The 26,324-nt window shown below is 45.6% G+C and overlaps 1 protein-coding gene across 2 annotated transcripts; it reads left to right on the forward strand.

Moving 5' to 3' along the window:
* Positions 1-26,026, forward strand: LOC142588485 (cytochrome P450 3A5-like). Of its 2 annotated transcripts, none has more exons than XM_075700281.1 (5): positions 1-77; positions 9,188-9,367; positions 10,887-11,076; positions 20,434-20,642; positions 25,006-26,026. In XM_075700281.1, exons 1-5 carry the CDS (start codon positions 39-41, stop codon positions 25,960-25,962), a joined length of 1,575 nt encoding a protein of 524 aa, XP_075556396.1. In that variant the 5' UTR covers positions 1-38; the 3' UTR covers positions 25,963-26,026. The 2 variants fall into 2 exon arrangements, with proteins under 2 accessions (XP_075556396.1, XP_075556405.1); XM_075700290.1 differs by lacking the exon at positions 1-77 and adding an exon at positions 8,360-8,461.
* The last annotated feature ends 298 nt before the right edge of the window (positions 26,027-26,324 follow it).

The raw sequence follows: 26,324 nt of genomic DNA on the forward strand, positions 1-26,324 counted from the left end.
GCCTCCCGCCCGCGCTTTGTGGGCTCGGTAGCTGTGCTATGACACAGCCTCCTCATCCGCTGACTTTCTCAATGCAGGTCAGTAAACCATACTGCCTTTTTGCTAAAGAAACTTATAACTACTGTCTGGTACAGGTGCCGAGCCTGCAGTGTTGCATTATTGTCGCTGATGAATGTTTTGGTGTCATAAAATCCCTCCTGCTCTTGTCGGGCGATATAGAGACGAACTCTGGTCCTGACAAATTGGACTGTATTCTTGCTAAGCCGGAGACGTTGTCAACCGGTCAAGACCAAATAATCACTGAGGTACAGGACCTTAAACGTCAGATGCGTTCTACTGACATAACCATTTCTGATTTGAGCAAGCGCGTAGCAGACCTAGAAAGTGTTTCACAGAGTGTCTCTACTCTTAAAATGGATCTACAGTCTGCCCAATCTGTGCCCGCTAAGACTGCTGCTTTTGTTACTAACCTTGAAGCTCGGTTAGATGACGCAGAAAATACGTCACGCCACAACAATTTGATATTCTATGGCCTTTCGGATTCTAATTCGCGCGAAACGTTCGTCGAATTGGAAGAATTGCTAATCCGCCATTGTCGTGACAAATTGCAGATAACCTTGGACCATGTCAAATTGAGCGCGCACATCGTTTGGGCCGCTACGAAGTACGCCGTCAGCGGCCGTTTATAGTGATATTTTTGTCCTCTAAAACAAAAGAGACTGTCCTCTCAAACGGGCCCAAGTTAAAGGGCACCGATTTTGACATCGGAGAAGGTTTTTCACTTCCTATTCGTAAAGCACGCAAACACCTCGTTCCGTTTGCAAAAGTAGAAACCGGACCGTTCTCCCTACGTTACAAGACACTGTTTCTCGGAAAGAAACGCTACACCCTTTATGCTGCCACAGAAACGGTTACAGAAATAGCATAGCGCTAGCCTCGCCATCGTCACAAATCTAATCTTTGCAATACGGCCTCTCGAGAGAATATTTGCCTCTCGGTTATCTATACCAACATACGCAGCTTGCTTTCAAAGAGCGACCTTGTGTCCAGCCTCGTGTCTTAAACAGGCAGCAACCTGCTCGTCTTGACAGAGACTTGGCTGACTGATAATATAAGCGACGCTGCAGTTCTTTGCAACCTACCAAACTTTAATCTTTCCCGTGCTGATCGCGCTAGCTCTCCAGGGGGTGGCATCCTTATTGCTACAAGCAATCAGCTACAGTGTTCCCGCATCAATATCTCATCAGACCTTGAAATATTATGGCTCCTTTATCGCTCCACACCTGTATCTATATTAACTGGAGTTTGATATAGAGCCCCGCATAATAGCCCCAAATCCTCCCGTAAATTGCACAACATTTGAAACGAACCTACAGCTAGACACCCAAAGGCACACATCCTTCTTTTTGGAGATTTCAACTATCCTGGCATAAATTGGTGGTCCCCTCATCGACCTATTTTTAGACAGGATGAATCCCGCGAATTTATGGATGTCTGCTTTAATTTTCATCACCATCATCATCATCATCATCATCATCATGGTTATGCCCATTGCAGGGCAAAGGCCTCTCCCATACTTCTCTATCTACTCCGGTCATGTAATAATAGTGGCCATGCTATCCCTGCAAACTTCTTAATCTCATCCATCCACCTAACTTTCTGCCGCCCCCGGCTACGCTTCCCTTCCCTTGGAATCCAGTCCGTAACCATTAATGACCATCAGTTATCTTCCCTCCTCATTACATGTCCTGCCCATGCCCATTTCTTTTTCTTGATTTCAACTAAGATATCATTAACTTGCATTTGTTCCCTCAAATCTGCTCTTTCCTTATCCCTTAACGTTACACCCATCATCCTTCTCTCCATAGCTCGTTGCGTCGTCCTAAATTTAAGTAGAACCCTTTTCGTAAGCCTCCAGGTTTCTGCCCCGTACGTGATTACTGGTAAGACACAGCTGTTATACACTTTTCTCTTGAGGGATAATGGCAACCTGCTGTTCATCATCAGATAATGCCTGCCAAACGCACCCCAGCCCATTATTATTCTTCTGATTATTTCAGTCTCATGATACGGATTCGCGGTCACTACCTGCCCTAAGTAGACGTATTCCCTTACCACTTCCACTGCCTCGCTACCTATCGTAAACTGCTGTTCTCTTCCGAGACTGTTAAACATTACTTTAGTTTTCTGCAGATTAATTTTCAGACTCACCCTTCTGCTTTGCCTCTCCAGGTCAGTGAGCATGCATTGCAATTGGTCCCCTGAGTTACTAAGCAAGGCAATATCATCAGCGAATCGCAAGTTACTAAGGTATTCTCCATTAACTCTTATCCCCAATTCTTCCCAATCCAGGTCTCTGAATACCTCCTGTAAACACGCTATGAATAGCATTGGAGAGTTCGTATCTCCCTGCCTGACGCCTTTATTTATTGGGATTTTGTTGCTTTTTTTATGGAGGATTACGGTGGCTGTGGAGTCGCTATAGATATATTTCAGTATTTTTACATACGGCTCGTCTACACCCTGATTCCGTAGCGCCTCCATAACTGCTGAGGCTTCGACTGAATGAAACGCTTTCTCGTAATTAATGAAAGCTACATATAAGGGTTGGTTATATTTCGCGCATTTCTCTATCACCTGATTGACAGTGTGAATATGGTCTATTGTTGAGTAGTTTTTACGGAATCCTGCCTGGTTCTTTGGTTGACAGAAGTCTAAGGCGTTTGTGATTCTATTTGCGATTATCTTAGTAAATACTTTGTAGGCAACGGACAGTAAGCTGATCGGTCTATAATTTTTCAAATCATTGGCGTCCCCTTTCTTATGGATTAGGATTGTGTTAGCGTTCTTCCAAGATGCAGGTATGCTCGAGGTCATGAGGCATTGCGTATACAGGGTAGCCAGTTTTTCTAGAACAATCTGCCCACCATCCTTCAACAAATCTCCTCCCCAGCTGTGTTCCCCCTTTGCATAGTTCCCAAGGCTTTCTTTACTTCTTCCGGCGTTACTTGTCGAATTTCAAACTCCTCTAGACTATTCTCTCTTCCATTATCGTCGTGGGTGCCACTGGTGCTGTATAAATCTCTATAGAACTCCTCAGCCACTTTAACTATCTCATCCATATTAGTAATGATATTATCGGCTTTGTCTCTTAACGCATACATCTGATTCTTGCCTATTCCTAGTTTCTTCTTCACTGCTTTTAGGCTTCCTCCATTCCTGAGAGCATGTTCAATTCAATCCATATTATACTTCCTTATGTCAGCTGTCTTGCGCTTGTTGATTAACTTCGAAAGTTCTGCGAGTTCAATGCTACCTGTAGAGTTAGAGGCTTTCATACATTGTCGTTTCTTGATCAGATCTTTTCGTCTCCTGCGATAGCTTACTGGTATCCTGTCTAACGGAGTTACCGCCGATTTCTATTGCACACTCCTTAATGATGCCCATAAGATTGTCGTTCAATGCTTCAACACTAAGGTCCTCTTCCTGAGTTAAAGCCGAATACCTGTTCTGTAGCTTGATCCAGAATTTCTCTAGTTTCCCTCTTACCGCCAACTAATTGATCGGCTTCTTATGTACCAGTTTCTTCCGTTCCCTCCTCAAGTCTAGGCTAATTGGAGTTCTTAAAATCCTATGGTCTCTGCAGAGCACCTTGCCGAGCACGTCCACGTCTTGTATGATGCCAGGGTTAGCGCAGAGTATAAAGTCTATTTCACTTCTAGTCTCGCCATTCGGGCTCCTCCACGTCCACTTTCGGCTATCCCGCTTGCGGAAGAAGGTATTCATTATCCGCACATTATTCTGTTCTACAAAATGTACTAATAACTCTCCGCTGCTATTCCTAGAGCCTATGCCATATTCCTCCACTGTCTTGTCTCCAGCCTGCTTCTTGCCTACCCTGGCATTGAAGTCGCCCATCAGTATGGTGTATTTTGTTTTGACTTTACCCATCGCCGATTCCACGTCTTCGTAGAAGCTTTCGACTTCCCGGTCATCATGACTGGATGTAGAGGCGTAGACCTGTACGACCTTCAATTTGTACCTCTTAAGATTCACAACAAGACCTACCCCCCTCTCGTTAATGCTATAGACTTCCTGTATGTTACCAGCTATATCCTTATTAATCAGGAATCCGACTCCTAGTTCTCGTCGCTCCGCTAAGCCCCGGTATCGCAGGACGTGCCCGCTTTTTAGCACTGTATATGCTTCTTTTGTCCTTCTAACTTCACTGAGCCCTATTATATCCCATTTACTGCCCTCTAATTCCTCCAATAGCACTGCTAGACTCGCCTCACTAGATAACTTTCTAGCGTTAAACGTTGCCAGGTTCAGATTCCAATGGCGGCCTGTTCGGACCCAGGTATTCTTAGTACCCTCTGCTGCGTTACAGGTCTGACCGCCGCCGTGGTCGGTTGCTTCGCAGCTGCTGGTGTCAAATCAAACCCCGGCCCTCCGTCCCCAGGTTAAATTTTAACCTAGCCCAACTAGTAACCCAGCTTACACGCATCGCCGGAGATACTGCTAACATTCTTGGCCTCATACTATCAGCAACCCCGACAGCCTCAACGCTATTACTTATCTCCGTGAAATCAGCGGTCATAAAGTCATTCGTACATGCTTTAAATTCACTCCAATAACAAAAGCAACGTCCCAAAAAAAAACAATTTCTCTTTACAACAAAGGAAACTATGAGGCTTGCAACGCGGAAGTGGAGGCCTTTTTTCCATCATATCAGGAGTCATTTGACGAACAAGACATCCACACAAACTGGTCAATGTTTAAACATAAGATGAATGAATTGACTAATAAATATATCCCCAAATACAGCTTCCGCGCTAACCACCACAAGCCATGGTTCACCAAGACTCTTGGAAGATTAGAAAATAAAAAGAAACGCCTTTTACGAAGTGCTAAACTGAGCAGAACAGACTACCCAAGGGGAAAATACTACGCTGCTGAAAAGGCGAATTTGGTCGCAGTAAAAAACGCTAAATGTTCATTTTATCATATCGACTTGCCGAACATACTTACAGATAACCCTACTAAATTCTGTCAGCTTTTAAACCCCCAATCTTCGCGCGTTGTTACCCTGACTGACGACTCTGGACGCGTTATTTCGGACGTTGAGTGTGCTAACATATTTAATTCCGCCTTCGCATCTGTATTCACTAAAGAACAAGAACCACCACCCCTAATGACAGCCAGGGACCGCAGAACTGCAATGCCAGCCATTACGTTCTAAGAGACCGGCATATGCCTTCTTATAGATAAGTTAAAACTCTCTTCATCTGCCGGCATTGATGAAATCAACGCAAAGGTCTCAAAAAACTCGCCGAAAGTCTGCCAAGTTTTCATGCTCGCTGTTCTCACAGTCCATTTCTACAGGTATCGTACCCCACGACTAAAAAGTGTGGAAGGTCGGCCCCGTCCACAAATCGGGTAAAAAAGGTTCACCACTAACTACCGCCCCATATCACTAATCAGCATACCCTGCATGCTCATGGAACACGTCATTTACTCTTTATCAATGCAGTTTCTAGACTCAGATAATTTCTTTCATTCATCACAGCATGGATTTCGTAAAGGATACTCCTGTGAAACTCAACTAGCCATTTTCGTTCATGACCTGCATGCCAACCTTGACGCTAACCTCCACACTCACGCAATTTTTCTCGACTTTGCTAAGGCATTTGACAAGGTACCCATAACCGCCTATTTCTGAAACTTTCCGACATAAGCTTGCATTGTGACGTACTAGCTTGGATAAAAGAATTCTTGACTCACCGCTCCCAATCAATCGTCATCAATAAACAAATGTCTTACTTATTACCAGTTTCCTCAGGGGTGCCCCCAGCATCCGTCTTAGGGCTTTTTTTTTGTTATTAAGTTATATTAACGACCTACCTCAGAAATTATATTACCATATTCGGGTGTTTGCCGATGATTGCGTTATTTACAAAACAGTTACTGACACCTTTAACCAGCAGTCCCTACAAGATAACCTAAATCTGGTACAAAACTGGTGCAACGAGTGGCTAATGACACTTAATATAAACATATGCAAATATATTTATTTCCACCGTCACAGTAATCCTCTCCCGTTTCCCTACACTATCTCTAACGCTCCTATCGACCCTGTCCAATCATATAAATATCTCGGTGTTCATCTTAGTCATGATCTTACGTGGAATAGCCATATCGCGAACATTATTTCATCTGCTAACAAAACGCTTAGCTTCTTAAAGCGTCGACTCCACTCTGCCCCCCAGCTTGTTAACCTACTCGCATACAAATCACTAGTTCGATCAAAATTAGAATACGCATCGCCCATCTGGTTTCCGAAACAAGTATACCTTACTAATCCACTTGAATCAATTCAAAACAGGGCAACTAGATTCATTCACTCCTCTTAGTTTTTTTCATATCAGCATATCATCTCTGAAATCGCAGTCCAACCTACCTACTTTTGCACTTCGTCGCCACATTGCTAGTTCATGCATATTTAATAAATTCTTTCATTCCGAGCTATCACAGGAACTCTGCATCTGCCCTCCCCCACCACGCTTCTCTCTTCGCACCGGACATCAGCAGCAGGTATCTCGACCACGAGCCCACACAGCTTTTTCTTCATCATTCTTTCCCCGGACTGCTAGCGACTGGAACGGCCTTCCCCAAGAACTTGCTGCCATCACATGCCCATCTATGTTTCTTTACCAAATTGTGCGTGCGCTTGCATCACAATAATCATTTTTCTTTGTATAACTCGTTCAAAATTTTTTCTGTATTCTGTTAATCTATATGTGTCCCACCCCTTATGTAATACCCTCACACGAGGATCTTTAAGAAAATAAAGTTAAGTGAAATTTGTCGGTGGAAAGTCTTGGGGTGCATCTCCAATCGATGCTACAGCTGTACCATGCATTATTTACTGGCTTTCTAAGATACAGCCTGCCCGTTCCGGGCAGCATCACTAAAACGAGCGTTCGCACACTCCATAGTATACAAGCCCAAGTTCTACGGATGTGCCTCGGCCTCCCTAAGTGTGCGTCCACAGCAGCCACAATCGCCATAGCGCGTGACCACCCTGTAGCAACATATATTGCAGTCAACTCTCTAAGCGTGCACATTCGACATGTCGCAAGGACGCCCTTTCACCATCTTGCTTTCCTGCCAACAACTAGGCCGCATACGAGTTTCAGCCTTCTCGTGACTACTCACGGAGCATCGCTACCATCGAATTACGTCCCAGCAGCATGGCCTTCGTTGCCACTGTGGTCTCTGCATTCAACTCGAGTAGGGCTTACCATTCCAGGCTTCAAGAAGAAGGCACAAATGCCGTCAGCAGCATTGAAGCAGGCTGCATTATTGCTATTACATGAGGTCCACAGTGACCGTTTACATGCTTACATCGATGGGTCGGTCATGCACTCCAGCAGCTGTAGTATTTGTCCCAGAAAAATCTGCATTGATAAAATTCAGAACATCGCACTTAACAACAACGACGGCTGTGAAACTTGCAGCTCTGCGTGCCGTTATTCAATTGATCGATCAGGAAACGCCCCAGAAATGGTCCATCTGTGATTCTAAGGCCGCCCTCCAGAGTTTGCTTTCTGCATTACGCTGTGGACCCCATGAACGACTTGTCGCTCATAAACGTGAAATTTACCATCGGGTAGGTGAGACAGGACATGACATCGTATTTCAATGCTTTGCACGTCATTGTGGCATCCTTGGAAATAATCAAGCAGACGTAGCCGCTCGATCTTAACATAACAGTGCCGATTGCTTCGCTATCCCGCTGTCAAGAACAGATGCAGCGGGGAAGCTCCGTGTGCTTGCTCGATAGCTTACGTTGGTCCAATGGAATTCGGCAGACTTCGGCAGACAAACGGCGCTGGCTTTTAAACCAGCGCCGTTGTTCCCTAGATCCTGATCTGAAGCTCCATCTTCCACATTTTCTTACCACAGCGGGAGATAACTCTCATCTGTCGCCTATGGCTTGGAGTAGCTTTTACCAATGCGTACTCTTACCTCGTCGGAATGGTCACCAAGTCCAGGTGAAGTTTGCGGGTGCAAAAAGACGATAGCGCACTTTCTGTGTGATTGTCGTCGTTTCCATGCACAAAGGAAAGTCATCAGCACCACGCTCGACAGGATTACCAAACGTCTCCTTACGTTAGGCAGAATTCTTGGACCCTGGTCCCAGCCGAGGTTGGCACAAACTGCTTTAAGAGCGCTAGTGTGCTTTTTAAAGAAAACGGGACTCATTGAAAAACTATAGAATATGCGAACTGATGCATTACTTTTTTTTTAATATTCTCTTGTTTTCTTAGCTTTTCTGCCGTTACCCCATCCCCCTGTGCAGAGTAGCCAACCCGACACTTCACCTGGTTAACCTCTCTGCCTTTCACCTCTTGTTTTCCTTCCTTCCTTGCCGCATTGACCCATAATCACACAACTGGTAGGTATTTTTTTCTTGCAAGTGCATTTCTGACTAGTAAAAATGGCACCCGAAACAGTCGGCCACAAAAATGTATGGAACACGGTATTTGCGATGAAACTGAGTTCCCGGGAGGTCATGGGCACAGAGCCCCGAATTTGGAATTTCAGTACTTAATTGTATGGTGTGAGTTGCGCTGCTTAGGTAGCGCACGTAGGGACACTAACACATCAGCAAGAAACGCACGCGGACCGTTTATGTCTCAGCGTGCTTGTGTGTTTTACTTCGTAAGCGCAATAATACACAACATAGTCATGTCATGCCAACTATCGCCCATCGAATCACCTATTAACGTTATTTCAGAGAGGAGTAGTCCTTGTGACCTACACAATGATCCAATAAATTAGAAGTGCCATGCCTTAACAGAGCAGAAACTCACATTTGTTTTGGAAAACATGTCCCGTAAACTTTTGTGGCCAACTGTAGATATTTTGCATGCCATGATGTTACACTGCGGTAAATTTATAATGCATATGCTATATAATTTACGATACGAATCATGTTGGTGCCCTATTTTGATGGTCTACGACACGGGCTTCGAAGCCGAGAGCGTGCGACCTTAAGTATCACATTGTTGCGAAAACTTATTTTATTTCTTGCATGTTTACGCACACATATGGATGCTTTGGGCGGCTCATAGGTTTGTGTAAAATATTAATTTATTGTAATTTTCTTTCCCACTCCCAGATGGATTCCTCTCCATGGTCAGTCCTTGTAGCGTTCACAATTGTGGCAGCTACTGTTGCGATTACCTGGCTGCTGAAGAGAAAGTATGACCACAACTTCTTCCGAAGGCACGGAATTCCAGGGCCGGAGCCAGAGCTTATCTTGGGCAACTATGGACAACTGGGCAAAGATCGCATCAAGGTCATTAAAGTGTTAATACCGTGTTCCATACATTTTTGTGGCCGACTGTTTCGGGTGCCATTTTTACTAGTCAGAAATGCACTTGCAAGAAAAAAATACCTACCATTTGTGTGATTATGGGTCAAACACGGCGCCTGATGATAGCAGTTTTGTCAGAGCTGTCTCTGAATATGCACAGCTAAATATGCCAGTTGCTGAAACACAAAAGTACAGTAAACCACAAAGTTTACGGAGCAGGAAATCTCAAACAAGTAGGCCTAAATGTGAATAACATTCTGTTGTTTGATTTTACAGACTATTGTTAGAGGCTGCTCGGAAATTGAACGTTTTCTGTGATCCCGTGGTCCGTAAACTTTTGTGGTTGACTGTACGTTTAAATTAGCACAGGACTAGCCACAAAGTCACAAGAAAAAAAACGAAATAAGCAATAGGCTAAAGACGTTCTATTTTCTGGTACCTTTGTATGTCGCTGTTCGCTATATGATGTTGTGTTTGTCCACATATAGGGGGTGAACTAAATAAAGTGATTATAACCTATGCTGGCCAGAGCCAACGTGTACATATGCTCTTGGAGGTGCACAGACAGCGATTATCGCTTCACATTTCTGATGAGGGTCACGCATAAATGTGAGGAAAATGTGATGCAAACACCATGTGTCGTCAAGCTTCAAAATTTGTAGGTTCTGCGCAATAGTTCGGTTTAGCGCTGCGAAATGAACTGAAACCTGGTAGAAATATTTGACCCCATTAAAGGCAAAATAAATAAATAAATGAAACAGTAGGAGACAGCTGGTTGACCTCCTCTCTTGTGTATGTGCGGCGGGTATTTTTTGGATTATCTGCACACAGGTTGTTGTCGATGTGAAATGGCTTTTTCACGTACATATTCAGCTAAAAAAACAGCTCCCATGGCAGCAGGACGTGCCAGCTGGTCATAATACCCCATTTGAAATGCGCACAGGTCGTGAGTACCTTACTACCATCTGCGTACCACTACTCCTCGTTTCCCTTGAGTGGGAGTCTATCGAGTTTCATGATGTCGCAGTTTCCGCAATTAACCTATAGAAACAAAACAAAACAAGAAACCCGTCCATTTACGGAATCGCATTCATTAATGGTAGTTGGTTATAGCATTCGTTCACTAATGAAACCTCAATTTTCTTAAGAGCCATCAGCGACTTTGTGTGCCCCGGTCTCTCCCTCTCTTTATCCTCTTAAACGTTAACCTGAGAAGGTCAACTCAGCGTTCCCAGATCTCCATATGGGATGTCCCGTCTTTGCTTGTGTTTTGCTTTTGCCTCTTTATAGCTTCCTCTACAAATTTTATCTTTATAGTAAGCGTAGAAAATGTCGCTAATGTTTCTTTAGTTTTCCATGCAATTAGTAAATCAAATGAACTCTTATCAATCCGCCTGTATTTTTCAACTTGTTTGGAAAAAAAAAGCGCACGGAAAAATTATCAGGTCTTTTCAAGACATTTTCCAGCGTTTCTCGCTCACGTGCGCGGCTCTTTGCGCAGGTGATGGACAGCTGGGTGCAGAAGTATGGCAAAGTGTTCGGTTACTACATGGCCGAGATTCCGTACGTGATTGTCACTGACCTGGATATGATCAAAGAGTGTTTTGTCAAGCAAATGCAGATCTTCCACGAGAGGCCGCCGATGCTGATACCCGTGGAGCCTCTCTTGAGCAGCTTGCTCTACGTCACAGGTGAGGTCGCTCGCGTTCGAAGCAGCGAATAATGGCTGCAACCGCCGATTTATGAGTTGTGCTTAGGCCTTGCCGGTTGACTTGACTATTTGCGCACCTCCAGGAGTCGTTTCGCATTAAAAAAAAAAAGGTCTTTTCAGCCACCCGCCGTTAAATTCTTTAACCGTGCACCTAAATCTAAACACAGTAACTTGCCCGGACTTTGCTGACCCTAATTGCTGGATGCTGCTGCCTTGCCGAATAGTTCAACACATGACAGCATACCTACAACCAGTCGGCTTCCACGTACATCCATCTGTATGGGCCCCTGCACGTGTGCTGGTCAGTGACGTAGCACGAAATTTCGTTCGGAGGGGGGGGGGGGCGCTCTCGTTCCAGCTCGGCTTGCTCCTTATAGAATTTGTGGAGGGATCAAATACATGAATAATAACTGCATTACCATTGCCAAAGATGCTGCAAACGAATTCTGAACGCTACGCACGGTCAAGACATGTAAAATCTCTATTTTTCATGAAAGAATCGATTCGTAGGTCCTACAAAACTGAGCCTGAAATAACTGATATCAATGCTTCCACCTTTTTGTCTATTTCTTAAGTGAAGAAAACATCACACGAACTTCAAAACTATATCAGTTCGAAACCAGCAAAGCAGTGCATGCCGCTGATATTAAAAGCATAAAGGCCATGAAATGAACAAGTTGAGGACAAATATTTTAATGAAATTTTGTCATTCAAGAACCTTGTTTTCATTTTTGTACATATGCAACGGCCAGGGAGAAATCTCAATGACGCTGTCCTTCGTTCCAGTGTATTGCGCAGGAGTAGCAGTCACCGGTCGCGTATTGTGAATAATTGTACCAAAATTATAGTCGCACAGAGAGCACATATAAAAATCAGTTCTACAAAATATACATTAGAAATTCGAAGATACAGCTTGATAAAGGTCAAAAGAAGTGTCACTGGAAACAAATCTCATTGCATGTACGCACAAAACCTTGCAACAGGATATTTAAATATACGTATAAGTCTCCAATAAATATGCGTATCTTAGCAAAAGTCACTGTGAGAAACAAGTCAAATAAACATGTTGCGCAATCAAATTCACAGATCACAGAATCCTAAGCCGACCTCCCGCCTCCTTCCCCCGACCAACTCTCCCAGATGGATCGCGCGCGACGGAAGCCGGCGCGCTTCGTCCCCGCTTTTCTCCCTTGCGCACACAAGACTGAGCCACCATCGTCGGATCCCCCTCCCCACCACGTTTTCACTCGCACATACAGCATGCGGTGCGCGGTGACGTTGTTATCACCTTTAGAGTTTATACGGAACATAATGGCGACGACGACGGCACGAATGCGCCTGGAATGTGCATGTAATTCATCATCATCAGCAGCAGTAGCAGCCTATATTATGTCCACTGCAGGACGAAGGCCTCTCCAATTGCGATCTCCAATTACCCCTGTCCTGCGTCAACCGATTCCGACTAGAAACGCGCATATTTCCTATTTTTCGTCGCAACCCCTAGTCATCTGCCGTCCTCTACTGCGCTTCCCTTCTCTTCGTACCCATTCTGTCACCCTAATGGTGCAACGGTTATCTAATCTGCGCATTACATGACCTGCCCAGCGCCATTCTTCCCCCTTAATGTCTATTACAATATCGTCTATACCCGATTGATCTCTGATCCAAACCGCTCTCTTTCTGTCTCTTAAAGTTATGCCTAGCATTCTTCGCTCCGTCGCTCTTTGCATGGTCCTTAACTTGGTCTCAAGCTTCTTTGTCAGTCTCCATGTCTCTGCATCATATACCAGGACCGGAAAAATGAACTGATTGTATAGTTTCCTTTTCAATGATAACGGTAAGCTCCCAGTCAGGAGCTCACGATGTCTGCCGTATGCGATCCAATCCATTTTTTATTCTTTTGTGAATTTCCTTCTCATGGTCAGGCTTCCCTGTGATTAGTTGACCTAGGTAAACGTACTCCTTCGCAGACTCTAGAGGCTGACTTGCGATCTTGAACTCTTGTTCTCTTGCCCGCTTATTTATCATTATCTCTTCCTTCTGCCTATTAAACTTCAACCCCAGTCTTACACTCTACTTGTTAATGTCCTCAATCATTTCTTGTAACTCGTCCGCAGTGTTGCTGAATAGAACAATGTCATCGTCAAACGGAAGGTTGCTGAGGTATTCGCCTTCGATTCTTACTCCTAAACCTTCCCAGTTTAATAGCTTGAATAATTCTTCCAAGCACGTAGTGAATAGCATTGGAGATATTGTGTGTCCTTGTCTGACCCCTTTCTTTATAGGTATATTTCTACTTTTCTTGTGTAGAATTGAGGTGACTGTGGAATCCCTGTAGATATTTTCCAGGGTATTTTCGTAAGCGGTCTGTACTTCTTGATTACGCAATGCCTCTTTGAGTGCTGGTATCTCTACTGAATCAAATGCTTTTTCGTAATCTATGAAAGCCAGATAGAGAGGCTTATTGTACTCCGCTGATTTCTCGATAACCGGAATAATGACATGGATGTGATACATTGTAGAGTATCCCTTTCAGAAGCCATCCTGTTCCCTTGGTTGACTAAAGTCCAGTGTTGCCCTTATTCTATTAGAGATTATTTTGGTAAACATTCTATATAATACTGGGAACAAGCTAATGGACCTATAATTTTTCAGTTCTTTAATGTCTCCCTTTTTGCGGATTAGTATAATGTTTACATTCTTCCAGTTTTCTGGGACGCTTGCAGTCAATAGACACTTCGTATAGAGAGCTGCCAGTTTTCCTAGCATTATGTCTCCTCCATCTTTTATTAAATCGACTGTTATTCAATCTTCTCCTGCCGCTCTTCGCCGTTTCATCTCTTCCAAGGCCCTTCTCACCTCATCTCTAGTTATTGGAGGAGTTTCTGTATATTGTTCATTATTGTTTCGAGTACTCCTGATTCCTCTGGGTACTATACAGGTCAGTGTAGAATTATTCCGCTGCTTTTATTATACCTTCGAGATTGCTAATGATATTAGCCTGCTTATCTTTCAGTGCATACATCTTCGTTTGTCCTATGCCAAGTTTCCTTCTCACTGATTTCAGGATACGTCCATTTTTTACGGCTTCTTCAGTCTTTCTCACATTATAAATTCTAATGTCACTTATTTTCGCTTTGTTGATCAGTTTTGACAGTTCCGCGAATTATATCTTATCTCTTGAGTTGGACACTTTCATTCTTTGTCGTTTCTTTATTAGGTCTTTTGTTACTTGGGCTTGAGCTTGTCTATTGGTTGCCTTGGTGCCTTGCCTTCCACTTCAATAGCTGCCTCTAAAGCCAGCCTCGTTACGGTCTCATTCATAACGTCTATGTCATCATCATCATCTCTCTGTTCTAAGGCTGCTTATTTCTTTGCAAGTACCAGCCTAAATTTGTCTGCTTTTACCCTTACTGCCTCTAAGTTGACCTGTTCTTTCTTGACCAATTTTACTCTTTCTCTGTTCAAATTGAGGGGAATCCTAGCCCTCACTAACCTATGATCACTGCACTTTACCCTACCTATCACTTCTACATCCTGCACTATGCTGGGATCGGCAGAAAGTATGAAATCAATTTCATTTCATCTTTCACCATTAGGGCTTTTCCAGGTCCACTTTCTGTTGCTACGTTTCCTGAAAGAGGTATTCATTATTCTCAGCTTATTCCTTTCTGCGTATTCTACCAGCATCTCTCCTCTAGCGTTTCTAGAATCGACGCCGTACTTGCCAATTGCTTGTTGACCAGCCTGCTTTTTCCCCACTTTTGCATTGAAGTCGCCCATTACTACTTTATACAGAGTTTGATCTTTTCTCATCGCTAATTCAACATGTTCATAAGACTGATCTACTTCTTCATCGTCGTGACTGGATGTTGGAGCGTAGGCTTGTACTAGCTTTAATCTATACCTCTTATTAAGTTTGATCACGCGTACTGCTACCCTCTCGTTAATGCTGTAGAATTGGTCAATGTTGCCCGTTATGTCCTTATGGATCAGGAATCCTACCCCGTATTGCTTCTTATCAGGGAGACCTCTATAGCAGAGGACGTGGCCGTTATATAGCAATGTGTAAGCCTCACCAGTTCTTCTAATTTCACTAAGGCCGATGATATCCCAAACAATGCCTGATAGTTCCTCAGAGAGTCCTGCTATGTTAGCCTCACTCGAGAGGGTTCGGGTGTTAAACTTTGCAAGGGTCAGTTTCCATTGGCGGCGTGTCCGGAGCCAGAGATTTTTAGCACCTTCTGCTGCGTTACAGGTCTGACCGCCGCCTTGCTCAGGTGCTCCGCCACTCCTGGGGACTGGGGGCCATTGGTTAATTGTAGATATCATCAGGGAGGTTGTGTCCGAATACTGCACCAGGGAGGCCAATTCCTGTTCTGGTGAGGGAGTGTCTTTGTTCAAGCTTAGTGGGCCTTCCTAATTTGGTTGTACCTGGATTAGCATAGCCCCACTCGCTCTCGACATCTTTCGCCGGTGTCAGGCGTCACTCCAAGCGTGCAGATGTAGTGCAATGGGGAATTTCAAAAAAATATATATAATTGCTATCACAATAATATAATAAGGGTATCCGGCAAATGACAAGTCCTGTGGCCCATTACTTTCCGCAAAAGAAGAAGTAACAAAATCGACCGTTCACCATGCGACATTTCGCTGCGCCGCAACAATAACTTTTTTCTTTTGTCAGGCGGGGGCACCGAAAAAAAAAACGCAAAGGAAAGCATGTTGGTAAGAATCGAATGCCTACTTTGGGCACCTAATGTGGCTACTGGAGGAATATCGATGAAAATGTGAGACGCTTGGTCCAAACAGAACCATACGCATACTACTCGGTGTCCTACACCGGCGAGACAAAAGACTTTCCGGAAAGGTTGCAATAACATCGAAATGAAGGTGATGCCCTCAAGCGAACGCGTTGCAGTCCGTTGAGTGCCCACAGTGATGGCGGCGAGCGACCATTGTTTCTTTTTCTCGTCTGCCAGCCAGAAAGAGTCCAGAACTCTGCTAGACCAAAATCCACTCGGCCAGAGAAAAACGAACGCGCACAAAAGTGCGCCGCATGGTGTCGGTGGCATGGTGATGCACTGTGTCGTCTGGCCCGCTCACCACAGTTTGGCTTAGACCGACTCCCACAGAGAGTGGTATCTGCATGGTTTTTTCACGACCCGCCGTGGTTGCGCAGTGGCTATGGTGTTAGACCGCTGAGCACGAAATCGCGGGATCGAATCCCGGCCACGGCGGCCGCATTTTGATGGGAGTGAAATGCGAAAACACGCCTGTACTTAGATTTAGGTGCACGTTAAACAACCCTAGATGGTCGAAATTTCCGCAGTCTCCCACTACGGGGTGCCTCATAATCAGAAAGTGGTTTTGGCGCGTAAAACCCCATAATTAATTTTTTTAATGAATTTTTCACACCGACGGTAGCAGCTTCTTTAATGCGATTAGCATTCCTAGATTGTTTCGCCCACTTTGGCGTGGTGCTGCTGCCTGCTATCCGTCCGCTGAAACGTCGCTCTCTCTCGTGAAACAAAAAAAGAAGGAAATTATATGTCCGACTGAGAAAAGACAGAAGGCGCGCCGTTCTAGCTGACGATAAAAATTAAAGTCTTGCGCTTGAAAAATACGGCTCTGCAATCGCGCCGTAGTTCATTTGACGTCAAATATGCCGAACGCCAATTCTAAACTGTCAGCGGGACAAAACTGACTGTGATTGGGAAACCGCGTTTTGTGAAACTTTCTTTGTGGCATCCGACGGTGTAGACGCTGTGGTCTGTTTGTGGCTCTGGCCCATGGGTGTATTAATGCGATTACCTTTCTTAGCCTGCTTCCCCCGACTACAGATTATAACTAAATGTATCTTTAGCCATACTGCGTGTCACAACGTTGCTTCAATGGTAATCGCATTAACGCGGCAGTCATCGTGAGATAGAATAGCTGTGGCCTGTTTTTTTTTTTTTTTTGATATCTGGTTTACAAATTCTCTAGAAGCTGGAACGTGCTGTATAACTGCATATTTCGCCCTTCAACACTGTAGTTAGGTCCGATGCGTAGAATAAGAGCGTTTTTAGAGAAATAGCTTAGCAAGGATACAACGCCATAGGGCGATGTGATTATGCAGGAATTAAGAGTGAGTGTACCTAATTAAGATTTGAGTGCAAATGGAGTGAAGCATTGTTCCTAATTTATTATGCCGGTGGAGCTCCAACGAATGGCACAGAAAAAGAAAGTCTAGGTGTGCATAGATACGACTATGTCATAAGAGCCGTTGCAGAAAAAATAAGAAGCAAACTTTGAACATTACAGAGCATAAGGAGAACCGAACCTTGAAATATGCTTTTTGTTACGCCGTCCATGGCCTTAAACGCGTGACTTTCACATCGCCGTCGAATTCAAACAAGCAAGCGTGTGTGCCACTATTCATTTCTTTTTTCTTGATGTTAACCGCTTCCATTGATAAGCGGGCGTGCATTTCAGCTTTAGCTAAGGGTGCATTACTTCGTTAAACAATGCCTCAGCATCCGAAGTACACATGCATGCGCGTTCGCTTTTAATATTCAGGCCGTGTTTACTCAGCAGGTAACTGAGGCACCTGCTTGTCTGAACAATTATTATTTAGCCAAGATAAAGGTGTTTCCCATACCACCCCTCAAGTGCACGCAGTGTAAAGGAGGAGTAATATGAAGATAACGCAAGAAGGAATAAGAACGAACGAGCAGTCCTTAGAGGGCCTGAAATGCAATGTGTAATCATAAAAAAAAGTGCTGTAACGTTCGGACATTATGTTGGCAAATATTTTTCGCCAGCAAGACACATTTGACCGTTCTGCCACACTTAAGCTAGAGAAGAAGAAATATTTTAATGACTGGAAAATGTAGAGAGGTCGGCCGGATAATGGTGCATCTGGCCTGCTACTCTACGTAAGGGAAGGGGAAGAGGGGAAGAAAAGGGGTCACAATGGGGGACGATAATGGAAGGAATGAGGTGAAGGACACATTACACAACTGGTATCACAGGCGTGAGTCCAGGCCCGTGTTATCTAGGAAACGTGAAAGAGCACGCATTGTCTGTGTCGTCTGCCAACTCTGTGGCCATGCGCCTAGCAAGAGGTCCTCCGACAGTGGTCCATTGTGTAAATGTCTCAAGGTATCTGCCATTGTCATTCTTTCGCGCGCATACTCAGGGCACACCACGAGCACATGTTCTATAGCCTCTACAGCGCCACACACTGAACAGTCCGGGGAGTCTGTCCGTCCAATAATGTGCAAATATTTGCGCGCGAAGGCGACGCCTAATCGCAGTCTGTGTATCAGGCATGTATGAGGGCGTGGAATTCCACGCAGAATAGAAAATTTCATATCGTGATCCAGCCCTTTAAGGCGGACGTGACGAGCGTCTGGCTGGGCCCAGTATCTTCTCGTCGCACTCCTCATTAATTCCGACAGGGGGCATGTGATGTACGGTCTGGAGAATGGCACTGTAGTTCGCAGGCCATTGCTGAGGGCGCGCCTTGCTGCAGCATCGGCCATCTCATTACCGTTGAGCCCACAGTGTCCCGGGATATATTGGAACACTATGCGGTGGTGTTTTTCTTGAGCGCATGAAAGTAGCTCGGTGATCTGCAGTGCCAGAACCTGATATGCGGTGTGGCGCAGGCAGCATCCCAAAATTTGCAGCGCGGGTTTTGAGGGCGTGAAAATGCACCACTCTTGAGGTCTTTCCCCGCAGATGTGGCGAATCGCTTCCCGAATAGCCACAAGCTCTGCAACGGTTGATGTAGAATTATGATCTAGTATGCAAGCTCGAGTCATCTGTTGGGCTGGTATCACCACAGCTGCTGTCGATGCCTTTGGTGACGCGGAGCCGTCTGTGTAAACATGAACATATGTCTGGTATTCTGACCAGATGTACGCGAGAGCAAGTTGTTGTAGTCCACTGACGGGAACCAATGATTTCCTTAGTATGCCGGGGACATGTACGCATACGGAAGGTTGAACCATCACCCACGGTAGTTTGACGGGGTAATATGGAAGGGCATAGCCTGATGTTAGTGGGGTAGAAGGCAGCGGAGTGCACTTGTGAAACTGCTGTACGGTCGCTCATGTAGAACCGACGTCAATGGATGACAATGGTGTCGTGTCAGTAAGCGTAAATACACACGAAGTGGTTCGTGGGACAGGTACACCGATAATGGGCATACGCGGGCTTCCTCAATTGTGCCTTTGTTGGAGGCACGCCGTGGCAACCCGAGGCATATTTTAAGTGCCTGCGGTTGAACGCCCTCTAATGTCCGTAAGCAGGAAATGCTCAAGTTTGAGAGTATCGGAAGGCTGTATCGAATGTAGCTTACGAAAAGAGGCTGATAAAGTATTAGTAATGAGCCTTCCGTGGGGCACCATTTCATGCCTGCTGCAAAGCGAAGAACATGGCAAAACAGATTTTTTTGCTTCAACATATTAACATGCCTCGACCATGACAAACCGCGGTCGATGATAATGCCTAAGAATCTGTGGTGGGAGACATAAGGTATTATGACACCGTTAATGAAGACCGGGTAGCGGCAGACGGATTTGCGTGTGAATGCTACCACAGCACATTTTTCGGCACCCAAGAGCAAACCCTGACGCCGTATGTATCGTGAAGTAGATGACACAGCCCGTTGTAATTTCGCACGTAGTTGTGGGCGTGTTGTACCAGAAGCCCAGATGCAGATGCCATCTGCATGTGCACTGATGTGGATGTGATTTTGAAGTTCGTTCACCAGGCCGATCAGTGCCACATTAAATTAAGCTAGAGAAATTGTTCGAATACTCGAAGATAACTATTATGTTAACAATACTTGTTGCTTTGGTGTATATGGCGGGGCCACCGGCAATACATTATTTTCAGACACTATTGGTCACATCGTTGTCTAATATGATAGCTCCATCGAGATACCCATTCGGGCTTGGGCCTCTGGCATGCACAGACGCGACGCTGCAAGGTTGTTCGATACTTCCATCGTAAAGATGAAATTTGGCTTGCTGGCCGAATTCCCTTGGCGCCTCACCTGCTCGGGGTAAAAGCTTTTTGAAGTACATCACGAGTGCAGCATCATCGCATATTTCTTCATCCAAATAAATCATTAATTCACCAGAAGATTGTCCGCATGGTCTGCGACTCATATGAAAATTCGCGCTCACAGGCACGAACAGCAGACATGAAGGCCTCTTGAAAGGAGACTGCAAGTGTGAGCATGCATAGAAAAAGTTATAGCACTAAACAATTTGTAACAGGGAATTGATAGTAATTATTTGTTAGTACGTAACGTGAATTGGGATGATCCGACATTTCGCAGGAGTCCGATGGAAGAAAGTGCGGAGCGTGGTTAACCCTAGCTTCAGCTCCACCAAGATGAAACATTTGGCTCGAACCATTGTGAGCTGTTGCGAGAAGACACTAGAAGTCATCAACAGTCACGTGGATGATGGACAACCAGTAAACATGACAAAGTTATTCAAAGGCCTTTCCCTGGACGTTGTATCCAAGTGCGCCCTTGCATGGGAGGTAAGTTGGTCTATGTACTGCCAAGCGGAAAAGGTATACTGAACGACCTGCGGAATTGTGAAAACTATTATAAGAAAGCAGGAAATGGATACGAGGACGAGTAATCAGATCCTGTGTGATGTGCACGCGTAATGAGATGCAATAATAATAATTAGAAAAAAAAGAAAACTTGCTTGCGTTGTTGCAATATCGATTATCGGGATACATATAAACTACAAGGAGGATAGAATTGACTTTCCCTTAGATAATGAAGGAGCGAGAGAAGCTGCAAGCGTAGACTGAATACGTTATCATTATTAAAGTCACTCCCCACTGCTCCAAATTATTCCAATCGGAACTGCAGTTCAGCAGGGTGTAGACAAAGACGCGAAAAAGTTGAAATGGTGTTGATAGCCTAATAAATTTTCGGGTCCAATCAGGCACTGGTGTTAAATGAGCGTTAAGTATAACTTAATTTGAAACGTTACTAATATCACTGTACTGCTAGTATTTCGTGGTGTGGATGTGTGATATTAAAAATCATGTAAGCGTATACAAACACCACAAAGAGAAATAAAAATGGGCTAGCTATTGTCTCCTGAAAGGGACAACACATCCACCCGGTTACAGAAGAAAGAAAAACTAAAGAGAAACAGAAGAAGGAGATAAAGAAGGAAATAAAGAAGAGAGGAAGAAACAACTCATAACACAGTCATTCGCTGAGTATGAGCATTACAGACGAGAGTCTAGTCCTGCGGTTGACAAGAATTCTAGCACAGCCTTGGGAGCCTCATATCGAGTTGAAGCACGATAAATAAACAAAAATAAATTAAGGTGTAGTAGGCATAGGGATCGCCTGGAGATGATATCACGTGGATTTCTCGTGTACAGTGATGTCAAAGTGGCTTTCTCTATTAAGGAGACGTTGGCACCTTAAGGTAGTGCTTGCTACTTCATTGCGGATTGTGTATGGAAAAGGAAACGTCAATAATCGCTTTAAGAGTTCAGTGATGTGTCAAACGATGTATTCATTTCTACGGAAAGTTAGCACATCGCATAAGCACCGGAGTCAAAGATGGTTTACCCAGGATCGTGGGGCCGTGGACCTCGCGATCTGGAGCTTGACCAGTGGTTGTCGGATCGCACCGTTGGGCACTAGTCGTTACAAAGTGTACGCCCGGGTGCTCAGGAATGGGCTGCTGATTGCACCTTGCAGCAGCTCACGAGTTCTGAGGGGGCCAGGCAGAAGATACGGCGACGACATAACGATCAACAACTATCGTTTAATTACATCATTACCGAGCGGTCAGATTTGCAAGCTTCCTAACGGAGAGCGACACACACTCTAGCTTGTGCTCAAGTCTGCTGACGGTTGAAGTCCATTGGCGGAGGCGTCCGTTATAAAGTCTGGAACGCCCTCTCTCAAAAGAAGGAAAGAGCGAACGCTCTCCGCGCTGGCGGCCGCCACTTGGGACACGTAAGACAGTTCAACGGATTTTCTAACCATCCCTCACCCAGCACAGGGAAAGGCACTGACGCGCACACACGCTCACACAGACACCGGCGACGCCTCCCTCACCGATGAGAAGAAAGAGGGTATATACACATGAAGCTTAGCCGTCCCGCACGCTGAAGGGAGACAGTACTGTGGAGCCTACGCAGACATCAGGGCGTCGTACGATCCGTGGGTAAGGGGGCGAGAATGCGCGCACAAAGGCTAAGGTCCTTTCGCCGTTGCGGCCACTTATGCGTCTTAACGCGATAGCGTTAAGGGCCCCGTGTCGCAAAAATCCTGTGTCGGTGTCCAGAGTCGGACGTCATCTCGAAAAAAATATTCTCGAACCACCCATACCCAGGCCCTCCGTGTGGCGCAAGGAAGCTACTGAACTAATTGAATTTCTTAAGCTAAAATACGCAGAAAAATCATGAAGTAGGACTTACACACAACCTACAGACATGATAGCGTGGAATTGTAATTTGACTATACGAGAAAACATATTTATGTTACGCGAAAACTCAAAGAAATTCCTTTTCCAGCGTTTCTACAATACACAAACCGGCCACGGCGTCCGCCTTTTGCGCGCGCCGGCGCGTGAGTATCTCAGGGACCACGGAGCGGCGCGTCCGGTTCCTTGCAATACCTCCAGACGGCGCTTGCCCCCGCCGCATCATGGCTCAATCAAGAGGCCGCGTTTCCACTAGAAAGCCCGCCTTCGTGTATAGCGTTCGTGGCCAGGGTTTCCCAGTAATCATTACGGTTATATAATGCTTCAGTTGCCGGGAATCGTAAGAAGCAGTCAGGTATCTATTAATGCTATCGCGTTCCACACTTAAAGGAGAAGCTTAAGCGTCCTCCATCTTTTATATAACGGTTGCGGGTGGCTCGGCGTTTTCAAAATTCCAGGCTTTCGCCGTTCCTCTGGCGGCGCGGCGAAAATTGTTCACCACACAGGCCAGTCGTAACACCGGACACTTTCGTAGATAGGTATGCAGTTTCAGAGACACAGAACTATATTGGGGGCGAGGACTTGCGGAGTCGCCATCTGCGTAGTTTGAGGGATCACGCGTTGCACACCTCACATGTTTGGCTTACGGCGCTCAATAAAAACATCACGCGGTAGCCCTCCTGGACATTTCTGTAAGTATTCTCAAAACGAGGGAAGTTTTTTACTGTCGAAATAATAATTTAGGACAAACTGAAAGCACAGAATCGTTTACAGACGCTATCTCTTTACCGAATACGTACAGTGAACGCCACTGTGCGCGGTCGCCGCGATGGAGTCTCCCGAACCGGCTTCTTGCGTGAAAGGTAGGCAAACCCTGAGAGCAAACTATGTGACATATGTTCTTATAGTGGGCTGCCTGTATAACCAAATGGAGCATAACGTAATGAAGCCTCAATACAGCGATCGCACGGGTTCCCAGCGACCGATTGCGCGTCTGCACGCATGTCCGCGCACAGTGTTTCACTTTCGCTGCGAGCGCGTTTTTGCACCGTGCCGTGAGCTTTAGCCCGCAGAATATGAGCATTTCACAGTGCATAAGCAACCCTTTTTGCGTGGACGCTATCGGAGCTGTTCAAAAATAATTTCGTTATAGAGACTTCGACCCCTACGGCTACTGTTATGTGCCGTCGCGACGATTCAATCTTCTTTCTTTTTCTAAATTCTTGGACGTTTAAACATTATTTGCGTCCGCTATATGTTTATCGTTCTTCTCAGCGTGCGATTTCCCAGTGCTTCTTTTTCGGTATCCAGTACATTAATTCATAACACAAAGATGACCATATCCCATGCCTTTTTTTTATGTGCTTCTTACAGCTCCCGTTCCATTTCAGTGAACTTGCCAGTATCAAGCATCAACAAGTTCATAGACCAAACCGTCATTACATTAGCCGGGCATCGGGCGCGGGCGAGCGTCTCGGTGCGCGTTTTCTGCTACTCTCCGAACATCGCAGTCCCGGCGCGGTAGCGGAAATCTTCCTCGCATCTGTGCTTGCTGCATACCCTAGTTGTAGCCGATGGCTGTTTGCCAGTTCTAAGTTTCGCGAGCCAAGCTTCGCGCCCTGCGGCTAAGTGTGAATAAGGCTGAATCCGGGCTCCAATGCGTACGTCCGGCACTGTGGCGCCCAGCAGTAGCCTACCATGCTGCGTGCCTCCAAAGGCAGCCACTACCTATTATAGTGCTTTCAAAGGTTGTCAAGCAGACACATAAGGCGGGAAAGCCTCATCACTTAATCAAAATTACAGCGCAGGTGGGACTTTAAACTTTCGTCTTCAGCTCGCTTCGGCATTTCCGAAGCAGCCGGAGCATCCGCTGTGGCCACGTGATCTCTGATGCCACGTGACGCCGACGGTGGCGCCAGCTTTTCCAGTGGAGCGTGCCCCCAGTATTGACTGTTTGCCATGTTATTCCATGTAACCACGTTAGCGTTGGATGTTTCCAGCGTTCTCTTATATGGAAAACAGGTTTGAGATCCCGCTAATTTGGATTCCGTCGCGTTTGGTATAGTGCGACACATACGTACACGGGAAGATTTAGTGCGTGGATAAGTCTGAGAAACCACCGGCCGGTCCGTGAGAAGGTGCACTCATGAATCAGATGAAGTAAACTTAATCCGAAATTCAGTCAACAGCGATGGAGGACGAGGATGTTGTAGGCTGCAGGCGGATCTAGCCTTGCAATACATGACGGCAATTGCTCCGACCGGACGCCTCCTTTCAGGAAAGCTGGTCACTGTTTGTCACTGCCCCGGTTAACGCCACACTTATCCCGCATGATAGTTTGGAGGAGTTTGGAGGATCTGCTAATAATCATCGTTTTCTGCTAACTTGCAAGTAGGTGAGTCGGCACGGATCCTAACTCAATTATTTCGCTACCGCAGGTCGATTGCCAAGGAGACCCAAATGACCCGCTACTGAAAGTAGTCAGGAGCGTCGCCGAGGACACCGAGGGCACCTTGGTCGAAGGAGCGCTTAAGGTTCCCGCTTTCCGGGGCCTTTTGCGATGGGTGTTTCCATTCACCGAGATCTCCAGGATCTATTGTGATCTGCTGGAACGTTTGCGTCAGATAATAAAACTTCGCCGGTGTGAACACCAACCCTCGACGCTGGACATGTTGCAGCTACTGCTTGATGCCCAGGAGGGCACGGAACAAAACGGATTTGAGGGCAGGAAACCGCATATCCCACTGATCACTGACGACGAGCTTCTGGGGAACTGCTTCGTCTTCTTGGTCGCGGGATACGAAACTACCGCAACAGCTATGTCTATCGCAATGTACGAACTGGCCATGCACCCCGATGAACAGGAAGACATCTACTCGGAAATGATGCAGGGTCTTGAACATAGTGGCGAACTTACGTACGAAGTCATCCACCAGCTGAAGCGTCTAGACATGTTCGTATGCGAGTGCCTCCGCATGTATCCTCCTATCGCTTTAATCACATCCAGACAGTGCAACAAGGACACCGTAGTTCTCGGACAGCGTTTTCCAGCTGGTGTCAACGTGATGGCTCCAACGTGGCAGGTACACCACGATCCAGAAGTTTGGCCCAATCCGTTCCGATTCGACTCGGAGAGATTCCGCGGTGGAGCCCGCGCCCACCACCCGGCGGCGTTTATGCCGTTTGGTCTCGGTCCCAGGGAGTGCCTGGGAAAGCGGTTTTCTGTTCTAGAGATCAAAGCGGCTATCTGCACAACGCTAAGGAAGTGTAAAGTGCTTCTGTGCGAGGAAACGGTCGTTCCTATGAAGCCGGTCGTGAGGTCTCTGTTTCTTCGGTCTGAAAGCGACATTATGCTGAAGTTCGGACTCAGGAACGTTTCTTATGATAATGTATGATAGCGCTGGAGTGTTCACCAGCCTGTTCTGTGTAAAGTACATGCATAAAACATTAAAAACTGTCTTGCTCATTTCATATAATTCATAAAACCTTGCATTCTTCGCTGTTAATGCAGCAGGCATTTTTTTACACACATAATATTTTGAAGATTGTAACTAGAATGACAGCATCCTATTCGAAAAGACGACGCGCAAAGTGGGCAGGAACCATCGACTATACATTACGAAAACAACACAAATTAGCTCCCAGCATCGCTTTGTCTGAAGCTAGAATAAACGCCGCATGGAGAGATTACTTCCAGGTTGAGCCTCCACAACGTTAATATACTGGGCTCGTTTCTTCACTAGCACATTTGAGTGAA

This window comes from Dermacentor variabilis, chromosome 1 (genome assembly GCF_050947875.1).
Source record: "Dermacentor variabilis isolate Ectoservices chromosome 1, ASM5094787v1, whole genome shotgun sequence".
NCBI lineage: Eukaryota > Metazoa > Arthropoda > Arachnida > Ixodida > Ixodidae > Dermacentor > Dermacentor variabilis.

Bases quoted from the DNA above. Each gene is read 5' to 3' on its own strand.
- LOC142588485 (XM_075700281.1), top strand. From the start codon at position 39: ATGACACAGCCTCCTCATCCGCTGACTTTCTCAATGCAG. The intron at 9,368-10,886 runs GTCATTAAAGTG...CTCTTTGCGCAG, and splicing joins TGGGCAAAGATCGCATCAAG to GTGATGGACAGCTGGGTGCA. The intron at 11,077-20,433 runs GTGAGGTCGCTC...GACATTTCGCAG, and splicing joins CAGCTTGCTCTACGTCACAG to GAGTCCGATGGAAGAAAGTG.